This window comes from Mastacembelus armatus, chromosome 13 (genome assembly GCF_900324485.2).
Source record: "Mastacembelus armatus chromosome 13, fMasArm1.2, whole genome shotgun sequence".
Lineage (NCBI taxonomy): Eukaryota > Metazoa > Chordata > Actinopteri > Synbranchiformes > Mastacembelidae > Mastacembelus > Mastacembelus armatus.
Window position 1 is genome coordinate 2,332,501 of NC_046645.1, and position 20,352 is coordinate 2,352,852.

Below are 20,352 nucleotides of genomic sequence, written 5' to 3' on the forward strand. Positions count from 1 at the left end.
GCGATGATGAATTCTATTAGTTACCATGTGTTGCATACCATGCTTTGGCATTTAAAACATGTTTGCTGTTCTAGAAAAGGCTGATGCATTTTTGAGGAAGGACAAAAATTTTAATGTTTCATACCTGTGTATCCTGCCAGCGCCGCTGCAGGGATGACAGGCTTATCCTTGCTGAGGTCTGAGCGCTCCCTCACATAGTCTTTGAAGGTGCCCTTGGGCTTGTGGCCGTGCAAGGCAGTGGGGTAGTCCTCTGAGTCAAAGCTGTCGTACGAAGGTACCCGCTGCAGGCTGCTGAATGAGGACTGGCTGCTCCATGACTGGGTCAATCGGTCACAGCTCTCGAAGCTGTCAATGCTCTCAAAGGAATCCTGGCCACCAAGTTTACCTGAGAGGGAGGGTGAGACAGAGAAAGTAAAGTTGTTATATCCTGCATCTGCAAAATGTCAATTTTAAAGCACATCATTATATATATATTATATATATATATATATATATATATATATATGTATATATATATATATATATATGTGTGTGTGTGTGTGTGTGTGTGTGTGTGTGTGTGCGTGTGTAGAAGCCCCTATTTGCATCATTATGTATGACTCATTTACTACTCTTCCTCCAAAAACCATGTTGAGTAAGATTATGAATATGAATGAATATGTTTTCTGTAGGAGCAAAGATTTATAAAAGACCTTTGCAGTAAGTTTCCATACATTACTTCTTTCCTTCTCACTAAGCCATATTATTCTGTACAGTGCATCATCTCTCTCCATTTCACACCTCATTTCACTTGTACAACCACCATTTGGATTTGATTTTAAATGCAAGACAATCACACAAATTGCACTGCTATTTTTGGCAATGGGAAAGATAAGAGGAATCTTTCAACAGTGAGTCATTAACAAATGACAGATAATGCAGCGTCTCGATTGATGCTAAAATCTTCAACTGCAGAAATTGAAGCCACATGTGGATATCAGTTGTGTTACAAAATACTTTCCCACGTTGTAGAGCACAACGCAACATTCAAAAGCTTGGTATGTGTGATGCATGATGATTGGACCTCATACCTCCCAGGCAAATTATTACAGCACTAGCAGGAGGCTTGTATAGTACACACTGCACATGCTATTCAGTGCTATTCATTTATACAGCTGGAGGTTTGTAAGAAGAAAATCCAAGCTTTATGTTAATTCCTCAGTAAACTATCACTAGGAGTGAAAATAAGCCTGTGCATTCAACAAAGCGAACGGTGTCATGAGAAAACCCCACACTTGCTAACGGAGGATAACACCTCTATCTCTTTACCCAGAACCTTAGGGTTGAGAAGAAAACAGAAACAGACACAACAGAAAAAAAGAAAAAAAAACGAACTGAAGGTTACACCACTTGAACGATTTTACATAAAGGACAGGCGGCAAGAAGAGAACACGATGTGGCTTTGGTTTGTGTATCACCTTTACAAAAACAGTAGAGTTTTCTTTTTTCCCAACCCAGTCTCGGGTGTATGAGGCAGTTTTGCTTAGACCACAAACTAACCAGAGGCCTCCTTTTCTTCTTTTGCTAATACATGCACAGTGATGTGGCATGTCAAGATTCTAGTAGCTTCAGCACAATAACACGCTGACAGACACCCACAGAAACACTTAACATTTAGCTATACCCACACCGTCGCATGCATGCACGTTGGGACGCACTTAGAAAGCGCTCAAACCAAACAGACCTATGAGCACAATGTAAATGCAGCACATTCTTCACTGCAGTGCTTTTTCAGACAAATCATATTTTGTATTAATTCTCAAATCTGCTCCTCACATCTAGTATACAACCCCTCACCTCTGCTGAGGCGGCCCACGCACATGTTGTCAGGCGATACCACCTCCTGCTTGACAGAAAAGTAGTCCCCCTGCAGCGAGTTGAGGGGCGTGTCCCGTAGGATGACACCAGGGTATTCACTCTCATATTTGAGTGTCAGCAGTTCCTCTGAGCTGATGGGATGAAGTGTCTGGTAGGACTCGGTGATGAAGCCTGGCTCTGAGTATTCAGATGGAGGGACACACTGAGCATGCTCAACACCATAGCCTGGATACACAAAAGGACACAAGTGTAGATAAAAAGCAGAGAAGGAAAGCGACGAGCAAAACAGCAGTGAAAGATCAATCCAAGGAAAGTGGAGTCATTAAACCCCCTGTGCTCAGCTGCTGCGTGAATAGTTCCTAATAAAACACAGCCTTGAGTGCGTAAGTTATGTAACTGTACATAACTTCTACATTTTGGGGAAGATTACTAATCTCAGCAAAACACACCCTGATATTATTTCCCATGATATGTGGTCAATATATACTTATAGTTGCAAAGCTGTAGTGGGATTGAATAATAATTTCTAAAGCACTAAATCTTTCATTCACAGCACTATTCATTCCCCTTTTTGCATTTGCATTCATATTCCAGGCCTTTAACCATAGTAATTGACAATATGTGTTCAGTATTTACCGACAAAGTAGTCTGAGGTATAACGAGACTCCTGGAAGTTGGAGGTCAGTCCATTGATGGGGTAATGCTTTGTTTCCTCTTCATGAAAAATAGATAGAGAACAAGCGTCAGTGACCTCGTCATTGATTTCATGTATCATGTAACTGCATCCAGCATTATCAAATATTAATGACCTGGGCTAAACTGTGTCTTCCTGTTTGGCTCCTGTTACTATAGCAAATGACAACACTGTCTGCAATGGATGCAAGCAGTGATAACACCCAGTGTAGTGTGATCACTTTACTCATATGTGAGATCAAAGTCTATTAGACTAGTCGCTCTTAAGATCTTATAATGCAAAAAAATGTCATAATCAGAAAATACGCATATCAACTTGGCGTCAGACTAATGCGCCTTACCTTTCTGAAGCATTTCTAAATGTTCCCAAAGGATGTCACCCACAAAGTCAGGTGCTAGGTCAAGGAATCGCTCTTTCCCCATCGCACACAAGCTGGCTCCATTCATGCAGAATTTCTCAAAGTCAACGTTCTTCAGACTGAACTCATTCACTGTCCATGCTAGCCAGTCGGCCACATGGTTTTCTGTCCACTGTCTGGGATCTGAGGAGGATAAAATTACTGATTATTACATTTGTCATTATACCAATACACTCTTTGATGTGCTTTTTAAAGCAACTTGAAGTATAATATAAATATCTTTTATACATATTGATTCAAACATTCATTTCAACTTGTTCCTGATATGCAACACAGATTAAACTAGTTTTTCTAGCACATACTGCATCATGCCCTGTATTCACTGAGAAAACTCACATCTTTGGTTAGGGTGCCAACTTTCACAGACAAATATATCTACCAATAAAAAGTCAATCAACAACAGACAGGGAGGGAGCAGTGATAATAACAAACCAAAACCATGGTTTGCAGATATAATATAATAATACAGGCAGCTACTGAAAGTCCTGCTGTTTCCAAATACCATCAAAATTCTCTGTGGTCAGCCTCAAATTAGGAAGCTAACATTTCTTTTTAACCATCTGTCTGATGTGTATGCGTTCTGGATGTTCTGTAATCAGTCTGACTACACTGAAATGGATGTGAATCATTTCTGGAATAACTAGTCTCTCATGGTATTAGGTGAATCCTTCTAAAAGCGTCTTCACTGAATAAACCAAGGCTATGATGTGAAAGGATATAATGAATGTCTGTACCCGGTGCATAACACACTGAGGCTTGAGAGCTCATGTTTTACTGACTAGATTTAATTTCCTCAATGAAACCGTTAACAACAACTAATGAGAATCCAAGCAGTCTTACCTTTGGGAATACCCAGCCGCTGCTGTTCCTTTGTGAAGCCGCTGAAAGTGGCCTTCAGAGCCTGAGACATCATCTCTTTACTTCCTGGAGTTAGCAGAGGGACATCTCCACACTCTGGATCTGCCAATCACAAAAGACAAAGAACATTAGCATGTTACTTTGAATAATAATATCCATTTCATTTGGGACTGGAATTAGTGATATTCTAATAGCATGTACAGCTCAAACAATCCTGTGTTGCATCTCATGCCAATAAAGCTTACTGAATGAGAAATTGAATTCACAGAGAGAGGGTGGGAAAGAGACACTGAATGTGGTTCGGTGAGATATTTGCACAGACACACAAAGAAAATCAACAAAGTTGTATCTGACCGTGATCAACAACATGGCCCAACAATTACTCCCTGTCTAGACAGACATTGTCTCCACATAAGAGCCAATCTCTTTAAACAAGAGCTGTGACACCGTCAGATCTTATCTGCTATAACACTGTGTGTGTTGCACACAATGACATACCTGTGCAGATTCCAGTGGGCTTAACTGACTGAGGGAATACTTTTTATGCCTTTCTATGGTGTTTTAAACTGAATTTAGTCACCCACCCTGCACCTCATGGGTGGGAGAGCAGCGCCTCAGTGACACCATGACCCCTGCTATCCCTCCTACCATGCCAGCACTGCACAGTAGGCCTACTGTCACCAGACCAAGCATGGGGGTCAAACATTCTGAGAGGTCAAGGGTCAAGGGATGAGGTGATGATGTCACCCTGACTGCTAGCGGGTGGCTAGGAGTGTTGGGGGTGGGCTGTCTCGAGGGTGTCGGTGATACACTAGGCTTACTGTTTTCAGCTCACAGCCAGTGGGCACTCTATGGGGAACAGAGCTCCCTTTGATGGTTTTAAACAGCGCCTGATGACTTGCACTCATCTAATTAGATTAGACCAGGCTGCAGCAGCGCAGGATACAGGGACAAAGCAGGGGAGATGATGAGGGGAGAAGGAGAAAGACCCCTGGGCCACTAACACTAGAATAGACTGCTAAAGACTAATCGGGCCAAGAAATTACTTTTAAATAGACATAAAAAAAACCCATAGAGTTCTAGTTACCAGGCATGTCTTTATCATTCAATCTGAAACAGCCACACTAATATACAAAACAAAGATTGACATATATGTGACATAATAGCATTAACTTGTCTGATTCACTTGGGAGATAAAGTGCATGAGGCAAAACTTCAACAAACTGCAACAGGGCATCTTAGGGCTTCAGTACCCAAAATGAAGGGTTCTCTTTAACTCATCCTTCTTATCTGTCTCAACTGCACAATAAAACAAATTAGTTGGAAATCTGATCACAAAAGGTTTGGCTTGGAGGCAAACCCGTGATGAGGAAAAGTTGTGTCATTCCACTCGCAACCACCACCATCCGTCAGACCCAGATGTTCTGGCATCTCCACTGGCTGGTGGTTTTATCTGCCAGCAGTACACTAGGGCAACATACAATTCATGCTTGTTTTCACCACTTGCTGACGTCTCGACCTTGTCTGGAATGCACAGCAGCTGTCCCTCCTACTCGCATGTAACCAATGTCTGTCTGGCTGTTTGTAAAATTAGGTCTCGCACTTTTTTTTGGGGTTTTTTTTTTGTTTTTTTCCGTCATTGGATCTTTTTTCCCTGTATTTTCTCTCTCTGTAAAAAGAAACCCTGCACAGACGACACACAAGAGCTCTTTGCTTCTTCATGTGATTCAATTAAGGCCTGTAATAATATATTGCTCTTTGTTAAACTGGTGAACAAACAGAGTTGGTCATTCTAGTCAGAAGCAAAAACAAGGTGGAAGAGCTGAGAATAAACACTGTTTTACAGTCTCAGATATGACCTCGGTTAAACTATTGTTAGACAAAGCTTGAACATCAAAATAAATTGTGCAGTTTCACACTGAAAATAGGACCTGAGCAAGTTGTGCCCCTGACAGCAAGGTTGTCTAGGCCGCTACAGAGCTCATTTTTCTTTTAAGTAGTGTTGGTAGTGCAAAAAAGTACATGTTGCAAACGGCTGCAAACTGAGATGGGACTGGGGCTCAGACAGTCTGTGCTTTGATGTGAAGGCAAAGGCGAAATGTGGCAGTTTATTTAAGCTGGATCGAGTGGAGTTTGTCTGCACTTTCGAACCATTTACGCCCCTCCCTCCCCACTGCTTTTATCAACCCAGCCCCAGCCTGTACTTGCCCACACAGACTTGAACCCACTTTTAGCACTAAATCCTCCATCAAAGACACTCAACACCATCTTGCATGAGAACTACCATTAAGCACTCTGGAGAGAGAAATGTGTGAACCACGATTATGGAGAAAATGAAAATGGTTACTGCAATTTGTGTGATTTCTTTCTTCTTCTATTTTTTTCTATTGCTTTTTAGGGGTTTTTATTTGGAATTATTTGTTCCCCTTGTTTAAAATGAGTCTGAAGTGGGATTTGGGGATTATTGTTTACTGTCTTGCATCAAACATCAAAACACAGCACATATATTCTAAGTTTGAAATGTTAAGTGACAGTGTAATTGCATGTTTTTTACTTTAATTATAGTATATTTGGGCACATTGCTTTGTTGTATTTTTGTGAACTGAACTGAAACAATAAAAAGATGATGCAGAGGTCACGGCAACACTGAAAGATGAAAATAAGACCTAAAAGTGCAATGATAATAGAGCAGTCTCCATGGCGAATGATCCATATGACCGTTATCTGCGGCAGAGCTAATGTACAGTGTGCATCCATTAGTGTGAGACAAGCTTGGATCTAGACAATCTCTAGTAAATGATGAAGTCCTGATAGGATTTCAATGCCTGCGAGTCCCATTAGATACAGAACGGTCAGTACATACTGAGAGTTAGAGCATCCACCAGTCATCACTTTCCACATTAGACGTTGTGGGTCTGTCCACAAAATGAGTCCCATCCACTTAGCTCATGAAATGCTGGAGTGGGTGTAAATCACAGACAACATTATGGCATTCACATTTCCCTAAGAAGACTCCGAGTAAAAACAGCATCTGCAGTGAAAAGTGAAATGAAACCCATTTCTCCTAATGATGTAACAGGAATAATAATTCCAACAATTCTAAGAATCACTGGAGAAGTGAAACTGATGTTTAGTCTGGATGTACAGTAAAAGGTATTGATTAGCCACGCCCCTCTGGCCATGATATGAGTAATGGAAGGTCTGTTGAGAGTGACGGCAGTATTTCCCCCAGGGTTTGTCAATGACAGGCTGCCCCAGCCTTACCTTAGATGGCAGTTTTGTTTGGCACTTCAGGCTGTTAAACTGACCCACATATTAACACACATACACACACACTAACTAAATTAACAGCATTCCTCGCCTGTGCGCCAGAGCGTGGGTGTGAAATTGAGATTTTTCCAGCCAAGGGCCGAAGTCTACACCGCTGGAACAGGCAGGGCAGGATAGGACAGGGATGATAGCAAGAGAGCATCTTGGGTAGGTGAGGGTGACTCAGGGGGGAGGGGGTGGGAGCCACCAGTCTGTAATATGAGCCCATCACAGGACAAGAGAAGTGGGGGTGGGCAAAGGCAGGGAGACAAATAGAGGATGAATGGGAGACCTCATAAAGCCGCCTCTCTTCTTCTTGTCTCTGTGGTGACATCACAGTGGGATCAGTGCCATCTCCCAGCCTCTGCTGGAGAGTTGGTTCATTCATAAAGCCTGGACTGCTGCCTCCACTTAGAATGATGCAATGATACTAGCAGAGCAGGCAACCAGACCCAACAAATAAGGGACAATATGCTTTCTATCATAAGATTGAGCTATAAATAGCCCTATAGTGTTTATCCAGTGAGTGGGTGTCTGTTGGTGTGAGGAAGAGAGTTGGCTGACAACATCAAAAGGTTATTCAAAGCCAGGGTTTTTAAAAGTTAAATCATTTAGGGTTGAATAGTATTTGTCAGTGTTAAACCATGTGACAGCCCAAAGCTCCCTCCCTATGCTCTCTTGTAGCTGGATGTATGTATGTAAAAATATGTAAGAGTCCATTTCCTGTGGCTAAGTTACAACTTCCTGTGAGAGGTGAGGTAAGTTATAGGTTCGGGTAAGGGTCAGACATTTCAGATCCACTATTTAGGCCTCATGCCCTTCCTGAATATCCCTACGAGAACACAGGTACATACAGTATCAGCTGGGTCATGACAAGGTGCAGTGAAAAAGAGTGGAGGCCTTGAGTCCTTGCCAAGGGCTTATAATCAACTCTTTAAGGCAGACCAGTCTACCCACAGGAGATCTGAGGTGACAGCGGTATCTGAGAGAGAGCTTTTGATATCTGGTCCCCTGGTCTGAGAATGCAGGGTCATAAACCCAACCAACATGAAGGAGGCCTATTCAGCAGCACAGAGTGATAAAGTGGTTACTGAGGGCTACATTGGAGCAAGGGGAGGCAGGCAGGGTGGGAATCTAGTTTTGAGAGGGCTGCTTGTTCAGCCAGCCGCTCTGCTGTTTAGATTTCCATCTCATTGCCAGGGATCAGAAATAGAAGTGTAGGCCTGGTTCAAGACAACGTGAAGAGGCCAGACCAGACCTAAAACCAAGTGTTAGCCGAAAAAGACCCAATGAACAAACCAGGACCTTCCCACCATCACGAACAACAGTGCTGAAACACTGGTTTTATTCTTAGGTCTCCACCACTGGCTCCTGGCTGCCCTCTTTAAGCACAAGCCTGTGGTGGTGTAAAGCAGCTGTACGGGACAAGGCCTGTGCTGCTGACATCTGCCTTTGGCCATGAAACAAGAGTTGTCCAGGATCATCACCGCCACAGACACACCGGCTACTGAAGCAGACAATAAGTGAGACTAATACCCCATAGCTGCCTTGCTGTCTTTTTTTATTCCACTCTCTCCATCTCTGAAATCATATTAGCTTATGATGTGAAAGTGCATTAACTCTACTGTTTATGCCAAAGTCTCAGTGCTTGATATGACATTACTTCTGAGTCTGAAATGATCTGTGCCATTGCCAGCAGACGCAAACATATTTCTGCTTAAATTATTTTCTTTTCAGAAGAATGAGGGAAACAAACGAGGCATGATTTGGCTCTTTGTTGCTTGTTTAACTGCTCACATGTTTTGTTGCTCTGTGATTTCAAACAGTATGAAAAGGCCTGAGTTTTAGGTATGCCTCAAGTATTGAAGGTTGAGCAACAGTAATGCACTTCTCACAACAGACGATTGCACAACCTTCAAGTTCTCTGTTTCTTTGAGATTTCAGACAAGTAAATCTTGGAAAAAACTAAAACCCAGTGTCCATTAGGGCACTAGAAAAACAGCAGAAATCTGATCAATCTCCTGCAAGTTGAGGTTTTCCAAGGCTTGAATGATGTTGAATATTTATAATGAAAGCACTTTTTAGTCCAAAGGGTTTGAATGTCCCTTTTTTATCCAACAGTTATCCAGGCATAGCTGTGAGAAAAAGGGAACTCACAGGTGAGACCTGTACTGGAGAGTGCAAGTGGTGCTGGTATCCAGGCTAGCTGCCCTCCCAGGCTGCGTCCATGTTGTAAACAGACATGGGATGCTCTGGGAGAAATGTTTAGGCGTTAAACCAAACACACGACATATCTGACAAACAGTTTACTCTGTGTGTTGCATTTTTTCCACAAAACATAGTGCCTGTCCCATTTTTAGTCCAAACTGATACATTCCATCATCAGGTTCCTGATAAGTGTATACAGCCACGCATTCACACACTCACACCACTCAGCCATTCTCTTCTGCTATGTCTCTGCCTGTAAGTCTTGTATTGGTTGCGACTAATTAGACAAGATGAACGTAGAGCTTGTTGATTGTTTGAAGGCAAAGCTATGGGTGACAGACGGATACTTGATAAATAAATTCCCCCAAGACCACAGTGTTTTCATGTAGCATGCCTCACATTCCACTTCTGCTTTACAATTGCTAATGTGCTTCTCACAGCTTTCTTGTTTTCCTCTAATGTGACCAAAAATGACTTGTGGTCTAAGTGGCAAAATGGTCCCAGCTCAAGATGATGAATTAGCCTCCTATTTTAGGCTCAGTGAAGGCTCCAAGTCTAATAGAAGGATAAAACATCTGGCCACATCTCTAATCCTTAATCTGACTGAAGATATGTGTGCTCTTTCTCCTGGTGGCTTGTTAACACCTCAGTTTTGGCTGACTTCACTGATTAAAAGATATAAACCAAGATTTGATAAGTACAAAGTTACAACTGTGTTTTGCAATAAAAGATAGAAGTGATTTTCAAAGCATGCACACCACTGTCCTTGTATAAACTCATGCTCACCTCTGTCTCCTTTCTGTTTCCCTCTCTTGCTATCTCTCTCTCTTGCGCTCTCTCTCTCTCTCTCTCTCTTACACACACACACGCACACACACACACGCACACACACACACACACATACGCAAGCACAGACAGGCTATGAGTCACTCCATCAAAGAATGACGGGACTTCAGGGGATATCGTGCTGTTTCATTTGACGATGTGACTGGTCATGATGAAAGTAATGACCAGATCTTGTAAAATTCTTACCAAATGACTCAGTTACCTTGGAACCAAGCACTAAACAAACACACATTAGATAGCAACGGACCATAGCTAATGAGTAGCTATCATATTGTATGTGAAACTAAAAGATCATGACGGTCATGCTCTCATTATGTTCTGCAACTGTAGATGTATTCATTAAAGACAAATAACTTTAACATGGGAAGATATATAGCAAGAAAACTGCAGCTTGTACTTCTGTAGCTACAACGCTGACATCAGCTTAAACCACATACCACCTATTTGACTGCATCACTCATGAGCGCCAAAGAGTCGCACCTAAACTACAGACCCCACCACCCACGCACACAACACACCTTTCTTTATCATTCTTTGCTCTGACAGGCCTATTAATCAGTACAAGAGGCCAGCGGGATCAGATCTACAATGTTGTAGATGTGATACAGATAAAGTCTGTGGATATGGCCTATTTGCCCACCTGATTACCAAAGCAGTACACTCATGCTAATCCTGAAAACAGGTGGTGTGCAGCAAATGCAGAAAAAAGAGAAAACAAGGGAGGAAAATCTGGAACATACACTGAACGAAATGAGTGACATGGCCTTATTGTGGACAGCTGAACAGCCGTAGTGAAACAAGCCTTCTGTCTTTTAGGACAGTGGACTGAAAGCAGGCATGTTTCTAAAGTAGCTCAGTTTCCATTTCATTATAGGAAACACAGCTCCTAAATGTAGGACCATAAAACAGAAAAAGCAAGGAAGCAAGAGGACAAAAAAAGTTACAAAGCACTAAGGATTGATGTTGAGATGCGTGGGCGGTTGTGGAACCATTTCAGGGCAGAGCATAGCCCGTTAAGGTTCACACTGAGACTGGTAATGCAGAGAAAGGAGAGGCCTGTGGTAGCAGAAACCAGTAAGAGACAGGCAGACGCACAGACGGACAGCCAGTGGAGTGTGGTGCAGCGGGCGTCTAGTGCCGTGACTCAAGGATTACAAGCAAAAGATGACTGGGGATGGGATAGAGTGCACTCCCCAGGAACTCACTATACACCACATGAAGGTGTCGTGACAGAAACTCATGTGGCCAACAGAAAGACATGGAAACAGAGGGAGAGAGGGAAAGGAGGGGGAAGAACACTAGAGGAGTGAGTGGGCGGGTGAATGATTGAAAAAAGTTGTCTGTTACAAAAAAAGCACAGTAATGCTTTATTTCCTTAGCCAAGGAATATATTTTCCATTGTTTTGGTTGTTGGCTTTTTGTGGAATGCGAGTAAAACGAGAAGCTGCTGTAGTCGGATTGCTGGGAGAGTAACCCTAATCAGATCTCTAATTATTTATTTCTAGTATTTTTAGCATAGCAGGGCCCATTCACTACCATCATATCAACCACACCTTGAAGGGTCTTTCTCTCTCCACCCCTCACACACCCCAACCACATGCTCACTATTTAGCAGACTGCTGTATCTGGTGCTAACACGCCTTACTGACTAAGCTTTATAAGCAAAGATTAAGGCGTGTATTCATGAAGTGTTCAGATAGAACCCACAAAATATAATGGCCGCACGTTTAAACGAGCAACGAGCAACAGAGCAGATGACAAGCTGAATGAAGGAGGCAAAGAATGAGACACTGGCTTAATGGCGGGGGGGGGGGGGGGGGGGGGGGGGAAGAGGGGGATAAGCATAGTGGCATCACTGACCAGCGCAGGAAGGAAACAAAGACAAGGTCATTGTGGAAACTCAGACATCCAGTTCACATATACAGTAACTGCTCAGTCTGTTAACTAGTCTGACAGCACAGGGAGGCCCATTGTGGACGCTGGTATCCACTGCCATCTATGCCGAGTCAAACACTATGCTATATACGTGACATGTGACTACTTAAGTTTTGATCCAGCAAGTTATCTTGTCCTCAGTTTGACATAGCGTACGTCAGATGAAAGCCTGACCTGTTTGCTCTGCTTGGCCCGATTCAATGACAGACCACATCAAGAGAACCCTGGATCACCCAAACTGTGTTTGCACAGCTGCCAGGCAGCTACACACACTCAAACATTGGCATATATTGCCTTGCACTGCAGAAGGAGTGCTGACACAAAACACACCAAAGCAAAAACCTGAAACTTATGTAACTCCCTCCATTCTGACTCAAGCCATCCCTCTCTACACTGTACCAACATGGGAGGCACCTTAGAAAATAAAGTCAGCGAAGAGTCATTGGTGTTGTGCACACAGACATGAACTGAGATGCCTTATAAGGCCTCTCATCAGGCATGCCAGTTATAACAAACAGCACCATTTTGATCAGATAAAAGCCTCCCCCTCAAGTTTTTTCTATCCCTCCACACATGCCACCCAGCAGGGCAAGCTCACAAGCATTCCTGTCAGTCAGTGAACCCTGACCCAACGAACACAGACGAAAAGTAAAAGAGGGATAACTGACGTAAACACCTTCAACAGACCTGTAAATGACTGACAACTGTCTTAAGCTTTAAATATATACTGAGCAACCTAACGTGAGTAAACTGCAACACTGAATAAGAACTTCAGCAATACAAACATTAACAAAATATGAGGTGCTTGTGCTTTCATGTCTGTAATTTCACAATCAAACACCTTCCCTATTAAGTCATGCTCTCCCTTATCTTTAAAACGTGTCTCTATGGAGCTGACAGTTTTGTTGTGGCTACATGATGCATTCAATAATAAGCTACCACGATCTAGGCTACACTGAAGTAACCGGTGTCAGGGCTTCTGTAACACTGAGCAGAGGAATAATAGCTTGGTCAAATGTTAGAAGCCTTGTTTGAGAGCACCTCTGACCCTGACAGTGTGTGAGCACTTTAAAAGTTATTACTTCTACTGGAGAGAGAGACAGAGGACAGGCCCTGGGTAAGCTGACAATGGCTGCACTTCTTTTGGAAAGGAAAATAAACAATATAGTAAGGTGGGCTGGAAACCACTTATACCTGTTAGGTGAGTATGTGTGTATCCAGAGTATGGTTCTATGTGAAAAAATAAAAGACAGCATCTTTAGTTCCAATAATGCCATAGATTTCCTATAAGCAAGTAGCTGTATATGCCTGATAGATATAGATATTGTACTTTTATCTTGTAAACATGGTAGTGAACATAACAGTGTGTTTGTGTTGTGCTTGTGTGTGAGAGAGGGGCAGGGTAAAGATCTTCATGTGAAGTTGTGAACCGCTCCTTGACAATCTCAACTTGACCCGAGTGCACCCAGATGAGCGTAAGCAGGGGTGAGCATTGCGAAATGGTTTTGCAAGATAGCGCTACGCTTTGGCAACTTAACTGCAGCTGTCAGCGCTTTTTATGTGAGTTCATGAGATATGTATATGAGAATCTATTCTCTGCAGGTACTGACACCAAGGAGAAGGTGGTTAATGTGGTGAGTCACGGCCCCTTAGTGGGTCAACACCAGCAATTAAGATCAAATTTCCATGATGCATCAGTGCTGCTCGCTGCTGTACTAGCAGGGTCAACAGCACCTGAGCTGCAAAAGCACAGGGGGTTAGTAAATGTAAAAGGCTGTTAAATGCAAATCATTCGAGCATAGCACCATATGTAACATCTCTGTGCATAAAAACAAGAAGTGAAACCACACAAAGTTTTAAAAACCAAACACAAACACTGCTCACAGTTGCAGCCTCCCCTGCAAGTGCCCTAGACTACCCCTGAAGTAAGCCAAGACTTCTAGACAGTGGGGTCAGAGAAGCAAGCCTCAACACTGCAGATTCATCACCTCAGCCTGCCTCTCCTTCCCTCTGGAAAGTCAGCTTCAACCACAGGAGGAGGGGTAGGTAGAGAAGAAAGGAGGGAGGTGAAGGAGACGGTGGGGTTGGAGTGGAGGGGAGTGATTAGGCACCACTGTCTGTGTCTGATGCCGGCTGGGCAGAATGCCCTAGCTCTCCCAGTATGGTGCTGAATATATGGGTCAGTGATGGGCACTTAGAAAGGAAAGAGAGGAGACGGTGATAGATCCCCAGTGAGATCAAAGCAGGATGAAAGTGAGAGGGAAATCATTCGTACAACAAACCTACAAAGCATCGACACATCAATAGTTCATCTGAGCAGCACGCTTCCAAAAATGTGACAAAACGTAACTTACACGAGGATCCGTGTGAAAGTAAATCTGAAAAGCAATTAGTTTACATCTTGATTAGTTTCCAAATGCACAATGCAGCTACTGAAGAAGAAGAAAAAACACACTGCATGTTATTCTCATATTGGCTGAGAGCTGATTTTGCATTTTGCATACATGACGTTACTAATTTGACTTTAGGTGAGGAATGTGTACAGATGTTTTTCATGGCAGCACGCTGTGTCACACACAACAACACACTGCAAATTGGAAAAGCCGGTCAGAGCCTGACTCATTGAATAAGAAGCAGAAACACAGGCTACAGTAGAGTCTGACTGTGCAGCCTACGGCGTGTATTTTTCCCAAGTGTTGCGTGTTGACCAATACTGAGCAACCAACACAGTCCTGGCATTAAAACACTATGACGACGTTACGTCTGTCTCATTACCGAGAATTAACAGTGTGGTTTCCATCAGTGGACAATGTTACTAGGAAAACATTTAAGGAGTAACGTCAGTCTCGTGTTAACTGTCAAAATCTCTCAGAAGAGTCATAACGATGTTACTCACCGTCCATTTTTTCAGCCTTTATGATTGTTAACGTCGGTTTCATATCGACAGCTGCCGTCATGACCATCAGATCAGAGTGACTTGATAACGCCGCGTCGCTCTTTTATTCTAACAGCTCCAAAAGCGCAATATAAAGAAAAGCTTCTCCTCCTTCTGCGCACCGGTCAATTCTACTGCTCGATTTTTTTTTTAACCTTTCCTCTCAGACTAAAAACCGATTCAGCTGCTTTTACACCTAACTTATCTTTCTTTTTCCCTCTCTTCCACTCCGGTACATGTACACACTCCTTCTTTTCCTCGTTCTTTCTTACTCACTCACACTCACTCACACCTTCCTCTGTCTGGCTATGGGCGTTGCATTGCAAAGAGCGACGACAGCCTAAGGGGGCGGCGTTTGGGGGGTTGGCGGGGTGGGGAGGGGGTTATAGGCTGACTTGCCAGTTGATTCACAATTCAATTACAATGACACCCCCCCTCCTCCATCCCCAAACCAGGACCATCCCTCCACAGACATCCCTCTACAGACACACACACACACACACACACACACAGTCCTACCACCTCCTCCTCGTCTCTGTGAGAACTTATTTGTACCAAGACCCCTTTAATGCCCCCGGACCCAGTCAGGGGTCTACATGTTCCTCTGGAGATATGAGAGTTGCTGAGTAGTCTGTGAGAAAACTGGAGCAAAGATGAACACATTATCTACTATTAGTGATAGTATCCAAATGTGACAGCAAGCACTTCATTCATTACTCCATCAAAGAAGATACCATTAAATCACAGCCTACACAGTAGAGGTTGCTGAAGGGTTATACTGCCATGTTTCAGCCACACTACACAGGACAAAAACAGCATGGGGTACAATATGGCTGCCATATTTCACTCACTGTGAGCCCCTACAGGAGCATCATATGGTGAAAGGTGGGGTAATGTGATATTTTCTGAGGGAAAAGTAAGAAAGGAATCTGTCCCTGGAAATGGTTCCAATTTTAAAACAGCAACGTACAAAGAGCAGATCTAGTTTGTGAGGACCCGTTAACTGCGAGCTGAGAGCCGGACTGTCTGTCTTCTGCAGGTTGAAGCTTCCTCGTAACTTGTAACACACCCTCATAAACACATTGGAGTATTTCCTGTTCATCTTGTAATGATCAATAAAAAACAACCATGTACTATTCAAGTACTGCTACATCTTTGCAAAAAAGTAAAGTGCAAAAAAGTATTAAATCTATTGTTCTTATAGAAAACTATGAAACACAAGTGCGTCTAGTTTTAAAGCTGTGTAGCAGAAGCCCCACTGATATGAAAATCACCCAGACAAGGTCTCCCGTCAGCACAACCATCAATGAAAATCTAGTTTGAGCAAGGCTGACTCTCATCTTCAGTTTGCATTGCTTTTTTATAAGCCTTGTGTGCCGTCTTATCAACAATAATCTAGGACAATGACCATGCCTTACTGAAAATTAAATAAAGAATTTGCTCTGCCACTGGAAAAGAACAAAAGCAAAAGAAAAATGGGTCTTTTTAGCTATAGTAAGGCTCCACTCAGAGCAAACCACTGCCATTAGGGAACACCTCCCATGGCAACAAAAACAGTAATAACACATTATAATAGTAATTCTCCCACAAGAAAAAGCAAGAAAACTGAGCTCCAGCAAGGAAGAGATTCGACTTGTGTTAATGCAAATATGTTCCTCTTTCTTTGTTCATCAACTTTTTTTTTTCTTTTCACAGCATGAGTCTCCTTTTATCATATGTCACACACAGTCTTGTTAGACTGAGTCATATGGTGCAGCCAGTGATGCATTATCAATGTGAGCCTTCTGCATGTACTGTATGCATGTATTTCTAAATGGGATAATCTGGATAAAGGCTGGGGAGCCAGGGATATTGATCACACATGGATTTTTAAACCGGTGGTACTTCACTGGCTCCATTAGCAGCCCTGGATCAGGTTTCACTGGCCTGATAGGAGCCTTGTCTGAGAAGAGTGCTGGTGGATTTCGCGGTGAGAGGAGCTGCCTCATCATGGGGGCTGATGCTGGAGAAGAATAAAAGGGGGAACAGGACCTCTCACTTCATCTCAGTCAGTCACTCTCTCACTCTCTTTGACTGGACCTCTTTGTTTTCTGTTAATGAACTCCCTCATATCTGTTCTTAAAAAGACAGCCCGGGTGCTTTTGTGCCTGAGGCCAGTCATTAGGGGTTTAATGGTGTTGCTGGCTAATATCTGCTAATATCTGCTGGTGTCACTGTATAACATTTCAATTTAGCCTTTCTTCTTTTCATCTTTACAGCACGTTAACAGCGCTATAATAATCTTTTTGATTTTATTTTCTACTCAATTAATTTTCAAAATGTATTTTTAAACTAATGATCATCACTAAATTATTAAAAGGAAACAAACACAAAAAAGTATCAGTGTAAATGCAGCACAACAATGTCATCAAAAAATCTTTTCATTTAAATATAAATTCCCATTGCCAGGAATGTGTCTCACTACATTTTCGTATGTCACCGATTTGTTTTTCAGAGCAATGACCATTTCAGCCTGATGTACAATGACCCTGAAGACAAACACATTTTTATGAGCAGCACATTGAGATGAGGAAACAGTTCCCATCAAAAAAAAAAATGTAATGGTTAAAAACTAAACACTCAGTTTATCTGCCCAGGGATCAAGTGCAGTAACTGCTTGTGTCAAAGTTTTGCACAATACAAACCCTAAAAAAAGAAAAATTGTTGAAACAATCTGTGTCATTTCCTTTTTAGCCAGAGATACTGTTAACTGGCTTACACTCAGCAAGCAACCAGTCAGTGTGTAAACCAGTAAACCGGAGGACACATCCCAGATCAAACAAATTTTGGTTTCAGTGTCTCTTTTCTTTAGCTGGCAAATGCTGTTGCCATGGTTTTGACAGTTAGCTGGCTTCACTCATTTGCGTTGCAGTACAGCACCTCTAGCTAAAGCAGCTCTCCCTCTCCCTCTCTCTCTCTCTCTCCTTGCAGCTCCTTGCTCACTGGCTGTCTCTCGCTGACACATCTGTGCTGTGTGCCTGTCTATAATCCTTAGATGCAACCGCTACACCTGCTACTTTTCACAGAGTTAACCGAAAGGTTATTCGATTTAGAGCAATCCATACAGCTGTCAAGTGATATTTATCTTTGATATTGTGTCCTCACAGCAAGCCAGAAACATTTGGGTTGTGGTTTTCATATTGAAACATATTCTTTTTGAAATTTTTTCGATTTACAAACATAATATCTAAAGTGATTACTTAGGCAAGACAGGATGAAAGTGTAAAACATCTCAGACAATGGAGATGGTCTGGCAGATTTGCTATGCTGTGTGAATGGACAACATTTAGCATGTAATCAATCCGTCACTCATTTACAAGCACTCAAGCACACACACATAGATGGGTGACACACACACACACACACACACACACACAGAGCAGACAGTGAAACAGTAAAACAGTAGGGTCCTTGTGGCCTCTGTCTAGTGGCTCAGTCTCAGCTCTATCTGTGGTGGATGCTGTCTGAAAGTGCCATGGGCTGGATGCACTCCTGCTGAGATCAGAGGGTTAGCTGGGACAGGAGCAGTGTATCCCCATGTAAAAGTCTGTGTGTGTGTGTGTGTGTGTGTGTGTGTGTGTGTGTGTGTGTGTGTGTGTGTGTGTGTGTTCATCGCTCTCTCTTGTGCCTCACATTCCAAAGTCTCTTCTGAGACGTGTGCACGTGTGTGTGTGTAAATTAATATGTCTATGCGTGTGCATCCTACTGAAGTGTGTGCGTGTAAGTGCACTGGAAAAGTAGCAGGGCCTCCCTGAACAAAGGCTCAGCTCTTTTCTGAACAATTAGCTTCGCTAAAAAGGACATCTCTTCCTCCATTAGCGGCACCACGTGCCCCCCATCACTCCATTGTGCAGATAATTCAATTATCCCCACCCCCCTCGGAGTCTTTTTGCCTCCCAGACCTCCCTCTCCTCGTCTTGCCCTCCCTCCTCTGTTACCACCACACTCTCAGATAAAGCTCTGTTAGTCTTCACAGCTGAAGAGAAAATGCATCAGTCTGTGGTTTTAATATAGTTCTCATTGAATAAATCAAGTAAATCATAGCAAGTAGCTACACTCAAAGTAACGGTACCCTGTAAAATACAGCTGCTGTACTTTGATGCATAAATGTTCTTAACACTGAGCGGCAGTGGGAAAGTACTGAACCTTGAACTTCTACAGAACGGACTTGATTCAATTATTGATATTTTGAGACACAGTAAGAAGTATTGACTCTTACCATTACCGGTGTACACTCATTGTAGTTAACAGTCTGTGAATATTGCTAAGCTCACGATATAAACACTAAAACAATGGGAGGTCTCTCTTAGGATTCATTAAAGCGCCACCTTTCCTGATGAGCTGGCTTCTGTTGCATCATCACCCATCAGTGATTGCATGTGTTTTAGAACTGTATGTTCTCCAATTGATGGGGTTTGTAATTAGTCACCACGCTCTCGAGAGGAACTTGCCACACTCACACTTCCTAGAAATAAAACTTGTGGAACTCGGTGAACAGGATCTTTCTGAAAATCTTTAAAAATGCCAACAGGAAGTGAAGTGCTCATTCTTCAAGCAACTTGTATAATAATAACTGGCATATTCTTTGAGATGGATTCCTTTTAGGTCAGCGTAGCCGTGCTTTGAGATATGGGACAGAAATTCCAGAGTGACTCTAATGTAAACTGTTTTCAATGCACAATGCAGCCACTTCCTAGAAGATTAATGTGGAAAAACTCAAATAGCTCAGATTTCTAAAAATACTTCCAAATCTACAAAGGTACATTATAGTAGTAACAAACGTATCTTTTTCCTCCGTTTATTGACTAACACCTCTTGCCTTAGAACTATCATCATGTAGTTCAAATCTAGGGCCAAGGCAGTGCTGTGGCCTATTCCTCTACAGTTGTCCGACGTTTTTCCGTGTTTCCACTCTTGTTTTGCTTTATTGTTAGAGGGGGAAGTGTGCGCCGGCCTGATTAGCATCACGGTTTCCTCCTTTCCCATAACCCCCCAGACCCCCACAGGCTGCCTGTTTACTTTTAGAAATAAAAAATGGGCTTGCGCCTGTGAGGACGTGCCCCTCATCAGAGGCGAAGCCCCCCACCCCCACCACCCCTCCAAGGTTCCACATCTCAGATCCTCCTCTTCTCCCACCAACACCAGTCCCAGTCTTGTGACTTATCCCTCTCCTTATCTATCTTCTCTCCTCAAACTGTATTCCGCCCACTCTCCTTTGCTTTCCACCCCTTTCCCCTCCTCTTCCAACTGCCC

General features: G+C 42.8%; 1 protein-coding gene across 4 annotated transcripts in view; it reads right to left on the reverse strand.

Moving 5' to 3' along the window:
* ets1 (v-ets avian erythroblastosis virus E26 oncogene homolog 1) overlaps nt 1–20,352 on the reverse strand; it is a 38,178-nt gene that overhangs the window by 7,925 nt on the left and 9,901 nt on the right. For 3 of the 4 annotated variants that reach the window (XM_026298697.1, XM_026298694.1, XM_026298695.1), the window contains 5 exons: nt 3,810–3,929; nt 2,892–3,092; nt 2,494–2,571; nt 1,837–2,082; nt 125–385 (listed from right to left, as the gene is read on the reverse strand). In XM_026298697.1, the coding sequence (XP_026154482.1) occupies nt 125–385; nt 1,837–2,082; nt 2,494–2,571; nt 2,892–3,092; nt 3,810–3,929 (906 nt within the window). Of the gene's footprint in view, nt 1–124; nt 386–1,836; nt 2,083–2,493; nt 2,572–2,891; nt 3,093–3,809; nt 3,930–15,021; nt 15,367–20,352 lie in introns of those variants that run through there. The other variant, XM_026298696.2, reaches the window with a different exon arrangement.